Source organism: Solanum lycopersicum, chromosome 4 (assembly GCF_036512215.1).
Source record: "Solanum lycopersicum chromosome 4, SLM_r2.1".
In the NCBI taxonomy this organism is placed as follows: Eukaryota; Viridiplantae; Streptophyta; class Magnoliopsida; order Solanales; family Solanaceae; genus Solanum; species Solanum lycopersicum.
The window spans coordinates 13124976-13139787 of record NC_090803.1 but is presented as its reverse complement, the minus strand read 5'-3'; the positions used below and the strand labels follow the sequence as shown (position 1 = coordinate 13139787).

At 34.6% G+C, this 14812-nt stretch overlaps 1 protein-coding gene across 1 annotated transcript; it reads left to right on the top strand.

Annotated features, from left to right (window-relative positions):
- Positions 1-9520: 9520 nt before the first annotated feature.
- On the top strand, positions 9521-13906 carry LOC138347960 (uncharacterized). Its single transcript, XM_069296568.1, has 3 exons — positions 9521-13024; positions 13098-13598; positions 13688-13906. Exons 1-3 carry the CDS (start codon positions 12050-12052, stop codon positions 13904-13906), a joined length of 1695 nt encoding a protein of 564 aa, XP_069152669.1. The 5' UTR covers positions 9521-12049.
- The last annotated feature ends 906 nt before the right edge of the window (positions 13907-14812 follow it).

Below are 14812 nucleotides of genomic sequence, written 5' to 3'. Positions count from 1 at the left end.
CGATCTACAACTACAAAATTCCCAACAGGAGTAGAAACATGTATCGCAAATCAAGAGACTTACATAATATATCAAGACTCGGAGAAAAATATGTGGATATAAGAATAAGTAGAGCCTAGATCGAATAGTAGAGTAGTTGGTCGATGACAAACAGGAATAATACCTATGATAACAACATGTGAAACCTCAGCCTCCGGCCTACCCAAAAAAGCATAACAGATTCTCCACGACCACCACCTCGACCAGAAGGAGGACCACCTCTACCTGAATGAGAATCACTCTACCACTATGTACACCATCCCTAGTTAAAGGTTGTGCAGCCCCGAAAGTCGAAGCCTAAGAACCCTGATTAATCCACCACGTCTGGTCCTAGGGAAGTTTCTCACAAAGTTTTCTATATGATCACACTCAAAACTACCCCTACGAGACACAGGCTGATGAGAGGAGCCTGAATGACTAGAATTTCCTCCACAACCTACAACTCTAGAAGATGAACCATGTGAAGTATGCACCAAACTCGAAGAACTATCCCCAGCGTAACCAGCCTCAGACGCTGGTAAAACTGCACGGATGGGTGCGCTAGACTGAGAGTGATAACCTCTCCCCAAGTAACCTAGACTCCTAGGCGGAGCACCACCATAATGACCTGAATGACAGGTCCTCTTGCCCTCACGCTACTAAAATACCTCACATCGAATCATCTCTAACTTCATAGCAGTATCTACCACCTTATGGAATGGAACACCAGAAGTAGCAACCTGAGAAACTCCAGACGAATTGGAATATTCAGCCCCTTAAAAAACCTTCTGACTCTCTCAGCCTCTGTGGGAAGTATCATCGAAGCATCTCTAGCTAAAGCATGAAATTTACCCTCATACTCTGCGACTGACATACCATCTTGTTGCAAACCCTCAAACTCGGCCCTCTTGTGCTCCCTCTTACTGCGTGGAACAAACTTTGCTAGAAATACCTTAGTAAATTAAGTCCAGGATAGTTAAGGGGATCCAGTTGGCCTACGGCTAATATAATCCCTCCACCACTGCTTGGCAGAGCTAGTCATCTGAAATGCAGTATAGTCAACTCCATAAGACTCCACTAATCCAAAATTATGCAACCTCTCATAACAACTAACTATAAATTTATATGCATCCTCAGTTAAGTCACCAGTATAAGTCGGGGGATTCATTAGTCTGAACCTCTCAAACATCTTTTGTTCATCAATATTCATGGAAGGCATGTTTGCCAAATGTGATGCAATACCTGGAAATTTCATACTATCCAAACGGGGAGCTACAGCAGCAGCTGGATAAGTCATGGGAGTCGGAGAATCTGTAGAAGCTAATGGATCCGGAGTCTGACCTCCAACACGTTTCTGTGAGCTATCGAAAGTGACAAGCAAAGTTCCTGCCTGAGCCATCCTCTCTAGGAGTCCTAACATACAAGTCAAGGTATCTTGAACCACTGGGATGGCAATAATATTGGGTGGAGCCTGAGCTGGCCCATCCCCCTTGACACGATCTTGCACATCCTCATGAACAACATCTGCATCAGGAGGTACGGTCCTACCACGCCCTGGGTAGATATTGGTACTTGACCGTCCACAAGTGATGTAGTACAGCCCCTACCCCGACCTCAACCTCGACCTCGAGATTGTCCCCTAAAACTACCTCGGATAGTGCTCCCAGAAGCAGGTGCAGGAATAGGCTCTTGACCACCCCTTGTCGATGTACGAGTCCTCGCCATCTAAGAGAGAATGAGATATCAAGATTAGAATTTCAACAAGGTCAAGTGTACACGATAATTAATGAAAGAATTTTATTTCCTAAATGTCCTATAAACTCTAAAGGATAGGTATGGACATCATCATACCGATCCGTAAGACTCTACTAGGCATTGCTCTAGTACTCGTGAGACCGATAAACCTAGGGCTCTGATATGAAATTTGTCACGACCCAACCCAACCCAATTTTACAAGTCATGATGGCACCTACGTTTCCAACCAATAGGTAAGCCAACCCAACATATTTACCAATTTTAACTAAATAGTGAGAAAAATAAACACCAAGTGAAAAAAATCTCCAACATAAAGCTATTTATAAGTACGAATTGCGGAAATCTAAAAATACCGTCCAAGAATTGATGACATAAGTACAAGAGCTTCTAAATACGATACAAGACTGAAACTGAAATGACAAATTCAACATAAGGGATATCATGTCTGAATACTAATATAACAGAATAAGTAAAAGATAGATGGATATGTAGGCCACGGAACAACCAAACATCTCACCACAGCTCCAAGACACACCAAGCTCGAACTCAAATCGCTCCATGAGATGTGCTCGTATTCGAAATCGAATTTACACCAGAAAGAGTGCAACAAGTGTAGTATGAGTATGAAATCACGTGTACCCAGTATATCTCATTGATCGACAACGAAGAAGTATTGATGGGATTTTATAAAATAAAAGTCAATTCTTTAATTACACAAGTCTATATTACACTTACTAGTCAAGTTTCATCATATAGAGGTAATCAAATATCAAGTATTTTTCAACCACCAATAAAAATACATAATCAAACAAGAATGAAAGATGTCACAAGATGCAATGCAATATGACACCGTGAAATGATATGCCTCAAAATATCCAGTACTATGTCAACCATATATACATGATACTCCTCGGAAATACATCGAGAGTTAATGACTCATGGGGGACTAGCGAGGTCCATATATCGACACGGACGAACTCCACGTGTCTGTGCAGACGATCTCAATGCACTATCATAAAATTAAATAATTTTTGCATGGACGGTCTCCACGTGCCCAAATTATAATCTTTACATCTCACCATCCCTAGCACGGACGATCTCCACGTGCCCAACTTATACTCAATCTCATATCAATGCATGTACACAATATTATTTCAAGTAAGGGGATGATGATGCACCTAAATCAACCAAATATCAACATAATACATAAGCACATCAATTATCACAATTATACAGGAGTAATAAAGAACGCACATTCACATAAGGAATTCAAGTCAATAATATATCAACTAATGTCCATATGTTTTGGTATTCTCAAATTACAATCCACATTCTATAGTAATAACTTTTCCTTTATAACATTGGTACTCGTACCAATGTCTGTCACACCATTGATACGAGATCTCCATCTTTCGCCCTTACCCTTTTGTCTATTTCAATTCTAATCATTAATTAGGAAAAAGTCCTTCAACAAGTTTGAAAAGTCTTAACATACCTTAAATGTCGAACTCACGAATCTTCAAGATTTTTCCTTTCATTTCCATAAAGTTTCGGAACATTTCCAATCTACCAATTATGCAATATTCATAAGTAAGAGAGTTTGTAGACATTCAAATTATTATGTCTATCATAGACCCTAAAACCCACTTATATCTCTAATCAAGCTCCAAATCTTTATATGATTTATATGTCAAAATTATCATATTTGTTAAATTTCAAGCAAAAAATTTAACCTTAATCTCTCCAAACACTCTAAAATTCAATGTTAAATCATATAATATATATCTAACAATTAATTATCTATCTCAATATATCAAAAACTAGTATCTTAATTTGATAAATAATAAGATAAGAATCAAATCCCCTCATTGAAGAAGCATGTAACGTGACCATTTTCTCTTAAACCCATTCTGCAAAATGCCAAGTTTCTCAATTATCTCTATTGAATGCCAAATTATTGGCATGATTGCCTAATGATTGATATCTAAATCTTGTCCCCAATCCTTTTATTTTCGAAATAAGATTAAAATAAACTCAAATTTAAAAAAAAAAAAAAACTACCCACCATCAGAATGATGGATCATTAGTGACATTAATTGCTTTTAGGTTGATTCAAATAATACTAAAAAGAAAACATTCGTTCTCTAATTTATATATATATATATATATATATATATATATATATTTAATTACCAATTCTTTTCCCACTTTCATATTAACTTCATATGATAATATAATAATAACAACATTCCAATTTACTCTGACAGCACACCTTAAGGTGGACGAGGATTCCTTTATTTTCACGAGCAGTGATTATTACTTTCTCCTCTCGTTGGTTGTCTATGTGAGTTTCCGCCTCTACCTCCCTTTTTTAAAAATAATAGTTATTAACCGTGAAACTCTACTGACCTATTATCTATATTATTTATTTAATAGAAGTTTTATTAATTAGATTTTTGTAGTTATCGAATAGTTTTAAATGTCCTTTTAAATTATTTGGAAAAAGTCAAAATAGTTTTAATTGTCAAAATGATCTAGCGGGTCGTTATACATACAATCTTGAAAATCATGCTAAAAGGGACATATATTTCGAAGTCCTGCTAAGTCACCTTTGAAAGCCTTAATGCACAAATAAGAACACATACAAACCAATGATCACATATTCAGTAAGACAAGTACATATGCAACACAAGACCGTCATTACCAATAAATGTCAAGTCAACATGAACAATATCAACATAAGGTCATACCACATGAATAGTAGCATATCAAGATCATATAACCCAAACAACTCCAATATAATGTCATAACAACAATACATGTATAAGAGTTCATATCATCATAACTTGCAAGACCTTTACCAATAATCCCAAACCAAGCATACAAGTGCAATGCTAATGTGAAGTCCCATAACCCCAGATAATCAAGTAAACAAGGAAAGAGATCATAAGTAATGTCATGCTTCATATAAGCCAAGGTAGGACCAAACATTAACATAGAATTCTTGGTGGATCCACTAGCTAGTTTTCTTATGGGGGAAACATAGTTTAAGAACTAGAAAACATATGTTGGACTCTCTTTATGCACAATCGCATTATAGTGACTATCTCATGAGAACCCTTGGTGAATCTCCCTTCTATGGGGGAGTCAACACTTCTCATTGTCAAGTTCACTAGGTGCTAAACTAAAGTCCCTTTTTGAAGTGTCATTAAGTCATTCTTTAACAATCATAGCTTAATTTAGGTCATAGGAGTCTACCCCCTTGTATAGCATATCATTTTGTTCATTAGGCATGAGATGAGACTTCCTTTCATCACACAACCATCATTAGTGAGATCAACATACCATCATCTTTTCATCTAAGGCAAACAAGAGAAATCATTTTCATCTCACATTCATCATATTCATATCATGCCATTATCATATTTATCACATCATATATCCCTAAATCTAGTCACATTCAATACTTCAATTGCACAACACCATCACCAAATACAATCCATCATAATTGAAGTAAAGAGTAGAGAATCACAATGTCTTACCAAATAGCCTCCATAGCCTTCATGAAGAATCTCACCCTTAATTAATCACAATTATAAAATAAATCACTCATGATCGTCATAATATAGTGAATTAAGCAATAACATAATCAATTCTAACAACCCTAACCATCACCAAGTTCAATTTATAACTAGGGTGAGGGTAAAAGATCCAATTATCACAAACTAAGTCAATGATAAAGAACTACAACTATTAACCCATAAACAATCATATTTTATCATTAATAATCAAAGGAAACCAATAACAATTCAATATGAAAGATTAATTTCGGAATAAGAAGAAATCCTATCTTTTTGACAACTTCTGAAAATTTAATTCTCACAGCCCTAATGCCCTTGAATTTGTCTTTAGTGGAGTCTTGGGGAAATAGAGAGAGAAAATAGAGAGAAGGAAGAGAGATTCAAGTTTGGGAATTAGGGTAATGGGTTAAGTTAATGAGTTCCAGGTCTTTAATAATCTCTTAACTAACTTAATTAGACACCCCCTAGCAATTAATTAACCACCTAAGAAACTAACTAATATATTCCCTCACTTAAAACTCGACATTCAAGATCAGACCATGGCCTACAAGACCTCGAGCTACGATTCGTAGGTCAGTCGACGCCCCCATACTGCACAACTGTCAATTAATTCAGAGACTGATCTTTTGGACCAATTTGGGATTTTGGCTAAGTGTTGGACCACGGAGCCATCGACGCCTCGTCGATCAGATGACGGCTAGTCGATTATTTTCGTAGGTAGCCACTATCAAAGACAACTTTTGGGGTCAAATTGAGGGGTCCTCTATAAGGGCCCATAAGGTGGTCCTTGGGGAGTCGTACCCAGACATTTCGACCCTAAACACACTCTTATACTTGTTTAACACCTTTTTACCAATTTTTTTTAAATTTTGACTCCTAAACCCCATTGAAACATGCCAAGTCACGCTAGCGCACATTTCATAATTCACCAGAAGTCATGAACTTTCTTTGACGTTTTGCTATTTTGACTCCAACACTTCCTAAATGTTTTAAATACATTATTTTAGTCCTTAAAATAGTATTCTAAGTATTTTCTCTTCATGTGAGGCTCTAGATTAGGTCTTGGACTTTCAAAGTGTTACACAGACTCGTTTGAATTGACTTTTGACTTATGGCTTATAATCCAAAACTAATAAATCAATATGTTTAACTTATGAATTTTTACTTTAAAATAGTATTTACAAAATATTTTTTACATTTATCTAATGATATAAAAATTATTTAAAATGTTAATTTGACATCAGAAATAAGCCAAATCAAAATGGGGACGTAGTGAAGTAGGCATGTGGAATATGTTTGTGTCAACTATTAGATGGTTTATACAAACTCAAATTTAATGTGAAAAATCTTTTTTCCTCAAAGTTTCAGCAAATAAGATAACTAATTTCAAAAAGGAAATAAAAATTCAATTGTTTAGCTATCTCTAATCACAAAATATCTAAAAAAAAATATTACTTACATGCATATTTGATCGATTTATTTATTACAAAAATATATTAAAAACTCGAATTGTTACCCAAAATTAAAGCAATCAATCCGTTATCTTAGTTAAGTATCGTGGCACCCCCAACCTCCAAATTCTAGATCCGCCTCTACTTATTAATTAATTCACTGTCCACCCATTACTAATTAAACCCCACTCAATTAATTAATTCACCCCATTACTAATGCAACAACCAATGAGTGTTTCTAAAAATTTTGGACAAAAATGCCTATGGAAGTACAAAGCATTCAAGTCTTCAATTAAAATATATTACAATTGATGTGTCTAAATAAAATTATCGATAAACTTAAAAGTCTGATCATATTCATCTTAATTATTCATTCGTCTCAATTATATGATGTTACTTAATAGACAATGTTTTATTTAAAAACAATATATTAAAGTTTAATATGTAAAACAAATCATAAATATTTATAAAATTATATTAAAAAAAGTACAAGAATTAATTTGGGATTTACTACTTCTTTACCTTTAATCATAAAATTCAAATTCAAGCTTGACAAAGAATCTTATTAATAGTGTCCTCCTAAATAAGCGGCTCAACCTAAATTTAATTGGGGCTTCGACTCAAACTCGGATAATTTTTTATGTCACTTTCATAAATTTGTAATTTCGTCGTGTTTTAGCAGCTTTCAAGGCGATTTTGATAGTAAAATTGATTTATTAATTGGGTGAATTTCAATTAGTATGAGTGGGTATTGGGTTGATTTATAAATGATATTAATAAATTAATGGGAAAAAGAAAAATATACCTCAAACTTTGATAAATGGTATGTTTATACCCTCTATTATATTTTTCGTCCATATAAGCCCCTGTCATCCATTATTGGTACACACATGCCCCTATCACTAACGGGTCCCTCATTATGTACACATGTCGAAATCCAAAGCAACTACCTATTTGACCATTGTTTTTAACCCATTAGCTAATGACCCACCCATAACCCCAATTCTGACCCTATTCTTGGAGGGAGAAGGGCAAATAATGTTGTAAAAACGAAGAGCATTATGATGATTATTGTTGTTGCTGAATTTTGATAATCTATGAGTGAATCCAATAGAAAGAAAAACAGAAAGTTCTCATTTCACAACCCTTTTTGCCGATAGTTATTTGTTTGGAATCAACAAAGAAGAAAATTCCTACCCGATTCCCTCTAAAATATCCTAATAAGTATTTATCAAAACCCAAAACCCATTTGCGATTGATGCAGATGAATCCCTAACACCATTAGTTTCAGAATTATAGCTGGTGTTATCCGTGTTTGGTGATGATAAAGACTGAACAGTAGGAGCTTCAGCCACTGTCGTCTCACCAGACACTTCCTTAACACCAGTAACCATTGATGAAATACTCAAAACCCACATAAAATAAAACACATCCAGAACAGAAAAAGTTTCGAAAATACCAAGAAAACACTAAAATTCTACAATTTAAATACGAAAAAGGGCCTAAAATATTCTTGAAGTATTGGAAATGGTACAAAAATACCCTTCATCCACCTATTGGCTTCAAAATGCCCTTCGCATCCATCTATTGGCTCCAAAATACTCTTGTCATCTACCTTTGGGTTCAAAATTGACCACTTAATTAACAATTTTAAGTTTAAACTATTTATATATTTTTAAAATACTTGACGCTCAACTATTGGTTATAATTTAATTTATTAATATCATTTATAAACTAGAAATTCGCATACCATATAAAGAGTCATTTACCTTTTGATTAGGAATTAAATAAAAATATGACTTGGAACAACATAACTTAATTTCAAGTGGCGATTCTGAAAAATCAAAATAATTTCTATTCAATAACGTCACTTAAATTGGAAAAACTCTTATGTCGTGCGTTGAAAAAGAGTGTGACAATATATATATATATATATATATATATATATTTATATATATATATATATATATATATCATACCAATTTTTTGGAGAAAAAAACATTTAAAACGACTTAAATTATTTAAAATTGAATAAAAATATCATTTATTAATAAATTTAAGCTAAAAATAGTTTTGACATTAATATATAAGTCTAAAAATCTATTCTTATTAATAGTTTAATTCCAAAATGGTCTATTTTATTTTTTGGGTCAAAATATGATAAATATATTATTTGTCATACTTTTAGACATGTTATTTTTCATGAATCTTTTTGAAGAACCTTTTTAGTGTTCTTTTAAGGGATAATACCCAATTACCCCCCTAAGCCTATACCCAAAATCCCTACGACACACCTTATCTTTGATGAGGTCCTATTACCCCCTCCGACTTATTTTTTAAGTAATATACTACCCCTTGCGTGCCTACGTGGCAAAAATAATCTGCAATGTCCATTTGTTTGTTGAACACGTGCCGGGACCCACTTTTCACTTTTCGATAAAGTGACTTTACACTTCCCTAGTCTGGCGTTTACTCTTTCCCAAATTCATTTTACCGAAAAAGTAGATGAAGATAGAGGGAAAGTATTTGCATGTGTGATTTCAAAGCTAAGAAATTAGATTTTCAGTCAAAATTTGATTTTCGTTGTTGGATTTTGGGAGTTAATTTTTGGTTGCAGTGTGTGGATCGATTTCAATCGTGACAGTGTGGGACGTGGGTCGATTTCATTCAGCAAGAATCGTGACTGAGTTGAGTTCAAAGGTTAGTTTTTTCTTCATTTATTTTGTTTTTTGTTGTTATGCTTAGATTTTGTAGTGGTTATGCTTAGATTTTGTAGGGGTTATGAAATGTTAAATATTGATTTCGATTTTGAGTGAAATATAACTTTTAGGGTTTATGTTGTGGTTCTGTTAGATATCAAATTTCTTATTTTTAGGGTTGATGTTATTCATATATTCATACTGTCACCTTTGTTGTTATGGGTGTATGTAACTTGTTATTCATACATTTATATGAAACGTGTTTTGGGTGTGGGTTGGTTGGGTGGTATTATTTTTGTGTGAGTTATGTTGTTATAATATGAAACATGCAAGAAGATAAAGACGAGTTGGGTGTTTTTCTGTGCTGTCTTATATTCTGGGTTACAATAAAGTAACTTCATGTTGGGTATTGTGTTGTGTCTGTGTGGGTGTGGGGTTAAAGTTAAATAACATTATCCTAAGAAAAAAATATATGTTGGATGTTGTGTTGTGTCTGTGTGGGGTTACATACCTAATTGTAAGAAGATAAAGATATGTCGTGTATTGTGTTATTTATGTGGGGTATTGTGTTCTGTATGTGTGGGGCTAGGTATGTGTTTTCTTCAACTTGAATTGTTTTTATAACTATTTGGGTATGTGTTTTCTTAGTCAATTATTATATTCTATTAGCAACTTTTACTTAATTATTGTTATGTTTATGCATATAGGTATGAGTGGGTTTACATTCATTACTTTAAAGTTTTATCATGGTGGGGCCTTGTTGTATGAAGGTGATAAAGCAAGATATGTGGGTGGGTTAGTGAGTGAATATTATGATATTGATGTGGATACAATATCATACTTTGAGATTAAGGACTATATTAAAGAACTAGGGTATAGTTCAAATTGTAAATTTAGTGTCCGGCCACCTAATAGTTGCATTTTAGGAGATATTGACAATGATGATATTCTCTTAGCAATGTGCAATTGTTTGCAAAGTGGTTCTGTTTTGGAAGTATATGTCCACATGCCTGGTGAGGATTCTGGTGCAACTTTTAATAAATTTGGGACCACTGAGGATAGTGGATATAATCAAGGCGAGGCTGCTTATAATGGGGTAGATATAACTATAAATACTACCTCAAATATTCTTTCTACTTCAAACCCAACAGCTCTAAATAGTGATCCATCATATTCTGAAGATAGTGAATACTCTGTAAAAGAATCTGATGAGTCAACTGAAGAGAGTGATGATTCTGAAGATAGTGAAATACTTGAAGATGATCAATATGAAAGTGATGTTCATGAGGAGTTAAGTCAACTGAGGGCTGAGAAAAGATCTTTTTTGAGGAGGAAAAAAAGAAGGGAAAAAATTCCTGCAGATACTGAAGAAGTAGCATGTGGTAATGCTGGAGCAGATCTTGGGTTTGATGAGACAGCTATCAATAGCTGTACTTTAGAAGGAAGGTTGGGGGTGATGAACCATATTATGCAAGTTCTTATGCTTGTAGTTTTGAAACTGACACAGATGATAGTTGTCTACAAGAAGGTGAAAAAATGAAGTTGAAACTGCCTAATACAAAAAGGAAAAAACATACCATTGAGAGAGTCAGATTTGATCCCAATATTAAGAAGATTGTGTGACAATTGGGTATGGTTTTTGAAAGTGTAAAAGAGTTTAGATTGGCAGTCACTAAGTATGCAATTCAGAGAGGGGTTCAGATTGAAAAGTGTGTGAATGAGCCAAATAGAGTAAGGGTGAGATGTTGCAAGGTAAATTGCAAATGGTTGTTATATGCAAGTTTGGACAAGAAGACTAATAACTTTGTTATTAAGACTTACATGTCAGTCCATTCATGTCAAAAGGCTACTAGGAATTATTTGTGCAACTCTAGATTCATTGCTACTGTTTTTAAAAAGAAAGTTATTGAACAACCAAATATCAGAGTGTTCAAGCTGCAAGAGTTAATCCGTAAGAAGTATAATGTGCATGTTGGTAAGACCACAACTAGAAAAGCAAGAGCTAAAATTTTGAATGAACTTATGGGTGATCATGTTAAGGAATTTGGGAGAATTCTTGATTATAAGGATGAGTTGCTGAGGACTAATCCTGGGAGTACTTGTGTGGTGAAGCTAGGAGAAGCTAATGAATCTGGTAGGCCAGTATTTGAGGCATTTTATATTTGTTTTGTTGCACTCAAGATGGCATTTATGTCAGCTAGAAAATGCATCGGTCTGGATGGTTGTTTCTTGAAGGGGGTTTGCAGGGGTCAATTACTTATTGCAGTGGCTAAAGATGGCAATAATCAAATGCTTCCACTTGCTTGGGCTGTAGTTGAAAATGAGAACACAATCACTTGGAGTTGGTTTATTTCTCTGTTGAAAGAAGACTTGAGATTAGGAGATGGAACAAGTTTCACAATTATGTCAGACATGCAAAAGGTAAACTTGTTTTAAATTATTTGTTGGTTTATCCCTTTTTTAAACTTAATTATCTAATGTTTGTTGTAACTGTTAGGGACTGGATATAGCTATAAAGGAGTTGTTGCCAGCTTGTGAGGAAAGAATGTGTGCTAGGCATATACTAGCAAATCGGTCAAAGAATTGGAGAGGGCTGCAAAGGAAAAATCAGTTATGCAAGTGTGCTAGAAGTACTTTTGAAGCTGAATTCAGAGAAAATCTGCACGAGTTGTCTAAACTAGGTACTGGAGGTACAGGTATAGTGGATGACCTAATTTACTATGATAAAGAATATTGGTGTAAGGTGTATTTTAATTGTGAAGTCAAGTCTGATGCTATAGATAATAATATGTGTGAAAGCTTTAATGCTTGGATTTTGTCTGCAAGGCATAAAACCATTATTTCTATGCTTGAAGAGATAAGAATTAAGGTCATGAATAGGTTAGCTAGGTTAAGTGAATTTCCAAACTCTTGGATAAGCAATTTCTCTCCAATGGCAATGAAAGTACTAGAACAAAATATTGATAAGTCAATGGCATGTAACATTGAGTTTAATGGAGTAACTGGCTATGAGGTTTTGGATGGATACAAACAACACACTGTATGTTTGAGAAAGAGGGAGTGTAGTTGTAGATCTTGGATATTGAAGGGTATACCATGTGCACATGCTTTTGCTGCAATGTTGCATAAACAATATGACCCACATGATTTCATTCATCCATGCTACTCTAAAGAGAGGTACTTGATGACTTACTCACACTTCATACAACCTATGAATAACATGCCAATGTTGCCAGAATCAAAAAATCCTCTTGTTGATCCACCAGTGATAAAAAAAATGCCAGGCAGACCTAGAAAGTTGAGAAGGAAAGAGGTTGGTGAAAAGAAGGTGTGTGGTAAATTATCTAAAACAGGACTAACTATGACATGTAGTCTTTGCCATGTTAAAGGTCACAATAAAAGAAGTTGTCATTTACGAAGGAGTGATGGAGTTGGTTCTACTGCCGGGGAACAGAGAGCTACCCCTACTTCAAATGTTGAAGAACCATCAAGTTCAAAAAAAGGAAGGGGAAGACCAAAGGTACATTACTATTTTGTCACTTACTTTTAAAGTGTAATCAACTTACTAATATAATATTTTTTTTGCTAATTAGAAATCAACAAATATTGAGAGTGAGCCTGTTGCCAAAAGGGGGAGAGGCAGACCTAAAAACACAAGTGCAAATGCAAGTGCAACAGGGGATTCATCTACAATTATTGCACCTCCAACAACTTCAAGAACAACAAGAGCTAGAGCAAGTGCATCAAGGGCCTCTCCTAGAACCACTGCACCTCCTACAACTTCAAGAACACCAACACATGAAGAATGTGCAAGTGTAAATGGTGTTAGAGTATTATCAAGATCTAGGAGTGGTAGAGGAAGGGGTAGGGGATTGGGAAGTGCGGGAAGAGGTAGTAATCATCCACTTGAAAATTGGTTTACATGTTCTCAAGGTAGTACAACACATGGTGTAGACCAGAACACAAATGTTGCACCAAAGGAAGCTGCTACTACCAGGAAAGGAAAGGGTGTTGAAAACACAACTCAATTTAAAAAGCCAAGAGTCACTGGTATGGGTGTGTTTCAAGCTAAAAATGGTTTCAAAACTTTCAATGTAAGTATTGCGATGCATTCATATTGTTTGTTCTCTAATAACTTGCACATTTATTCTCTAATAATCTTAGTTCTCTAAAAATTTTGTAGCCTGGACTGCCAAGTAGCACAATATTAGCCGGACCAAAGAGAATTTTGAGATCAAGTATTGTAACTAGGGATGTTGGTTTCAAACCGACAAGCGGATTGAAGTGGAAAGGAAATCAGGCAATCACAACTAGAAGGCTCCAGCAGATTAGAGATCAATCAAGGCTTTCAAACCCAAATGCTTCCTCCTCTTCACAAGCTCAACACCCATGGAAACTATAATGTTGATATCAATGGTGTTTTATCAGTACTTTGTTGGTGGCCACTATAAGTACTATTTTGTTTCATGTTTGAAGGAAAACTAAATATTCCTATTTTTTGTTATAGTACTGAAATTACGGGTACTTATGCAATGTGAAAACTTTGTTTTGCGTATGTGTTGTGACTTGTATAATTTTGGGCACATTTAGATTTTGTACTGAAAATTTGCTTTTAAGCAATGAAATTCTGGGCACCTATGCGCTGTGACTAATTCTCGACATTTTCACAATCAACTTTGTACTTACAATTTGCTCTCAAGAATGATTAATACCTGTTGCTTTACTACATTTTACAACTTCCAACACAAACATATCAACATGGCAAATAGAGAATTAAGACAGTTTCAAACACAAACAAATTCAATTTTACATTACAATAGAGCAAATAAAGGTTTTGTAGTACCACACAAAATTATGGCAATTTTATATGATCCTTATACCTACCAACTTGGGTTAGAAAACTAACAAATACAACAACAAAACAAATCATCAGACAACAAAGGAATTTGCCAAAACAACAGCCTTTATTTGTTTTCTTCATTTTCATCCCTTTCATCTTCTTCTTGTCTTTCAATTCACCCATTTCTTTTACGTTGTCAACCTTCTCCTTTGAATTGATGTTCAGATTTTCATAACAATTTCGAAGACTTTCACCTTCATCCAAAGGAATTTTCTCTAGTTTTGACTGTTCAATGTTGGAATTATCAAGCTGTTCCAGTTGCATCTTCACACGCTCATAATTTTTTTCTAACTCGTTAATCCTATTCACCAATTTAGGAATAATAAAACGAGATCTTTCATCAACTCTCTCCGTGTCTCTCCATCTAAAGAAATTACAGTTTGTGGCCTCATAGTGAGGACAAGACCA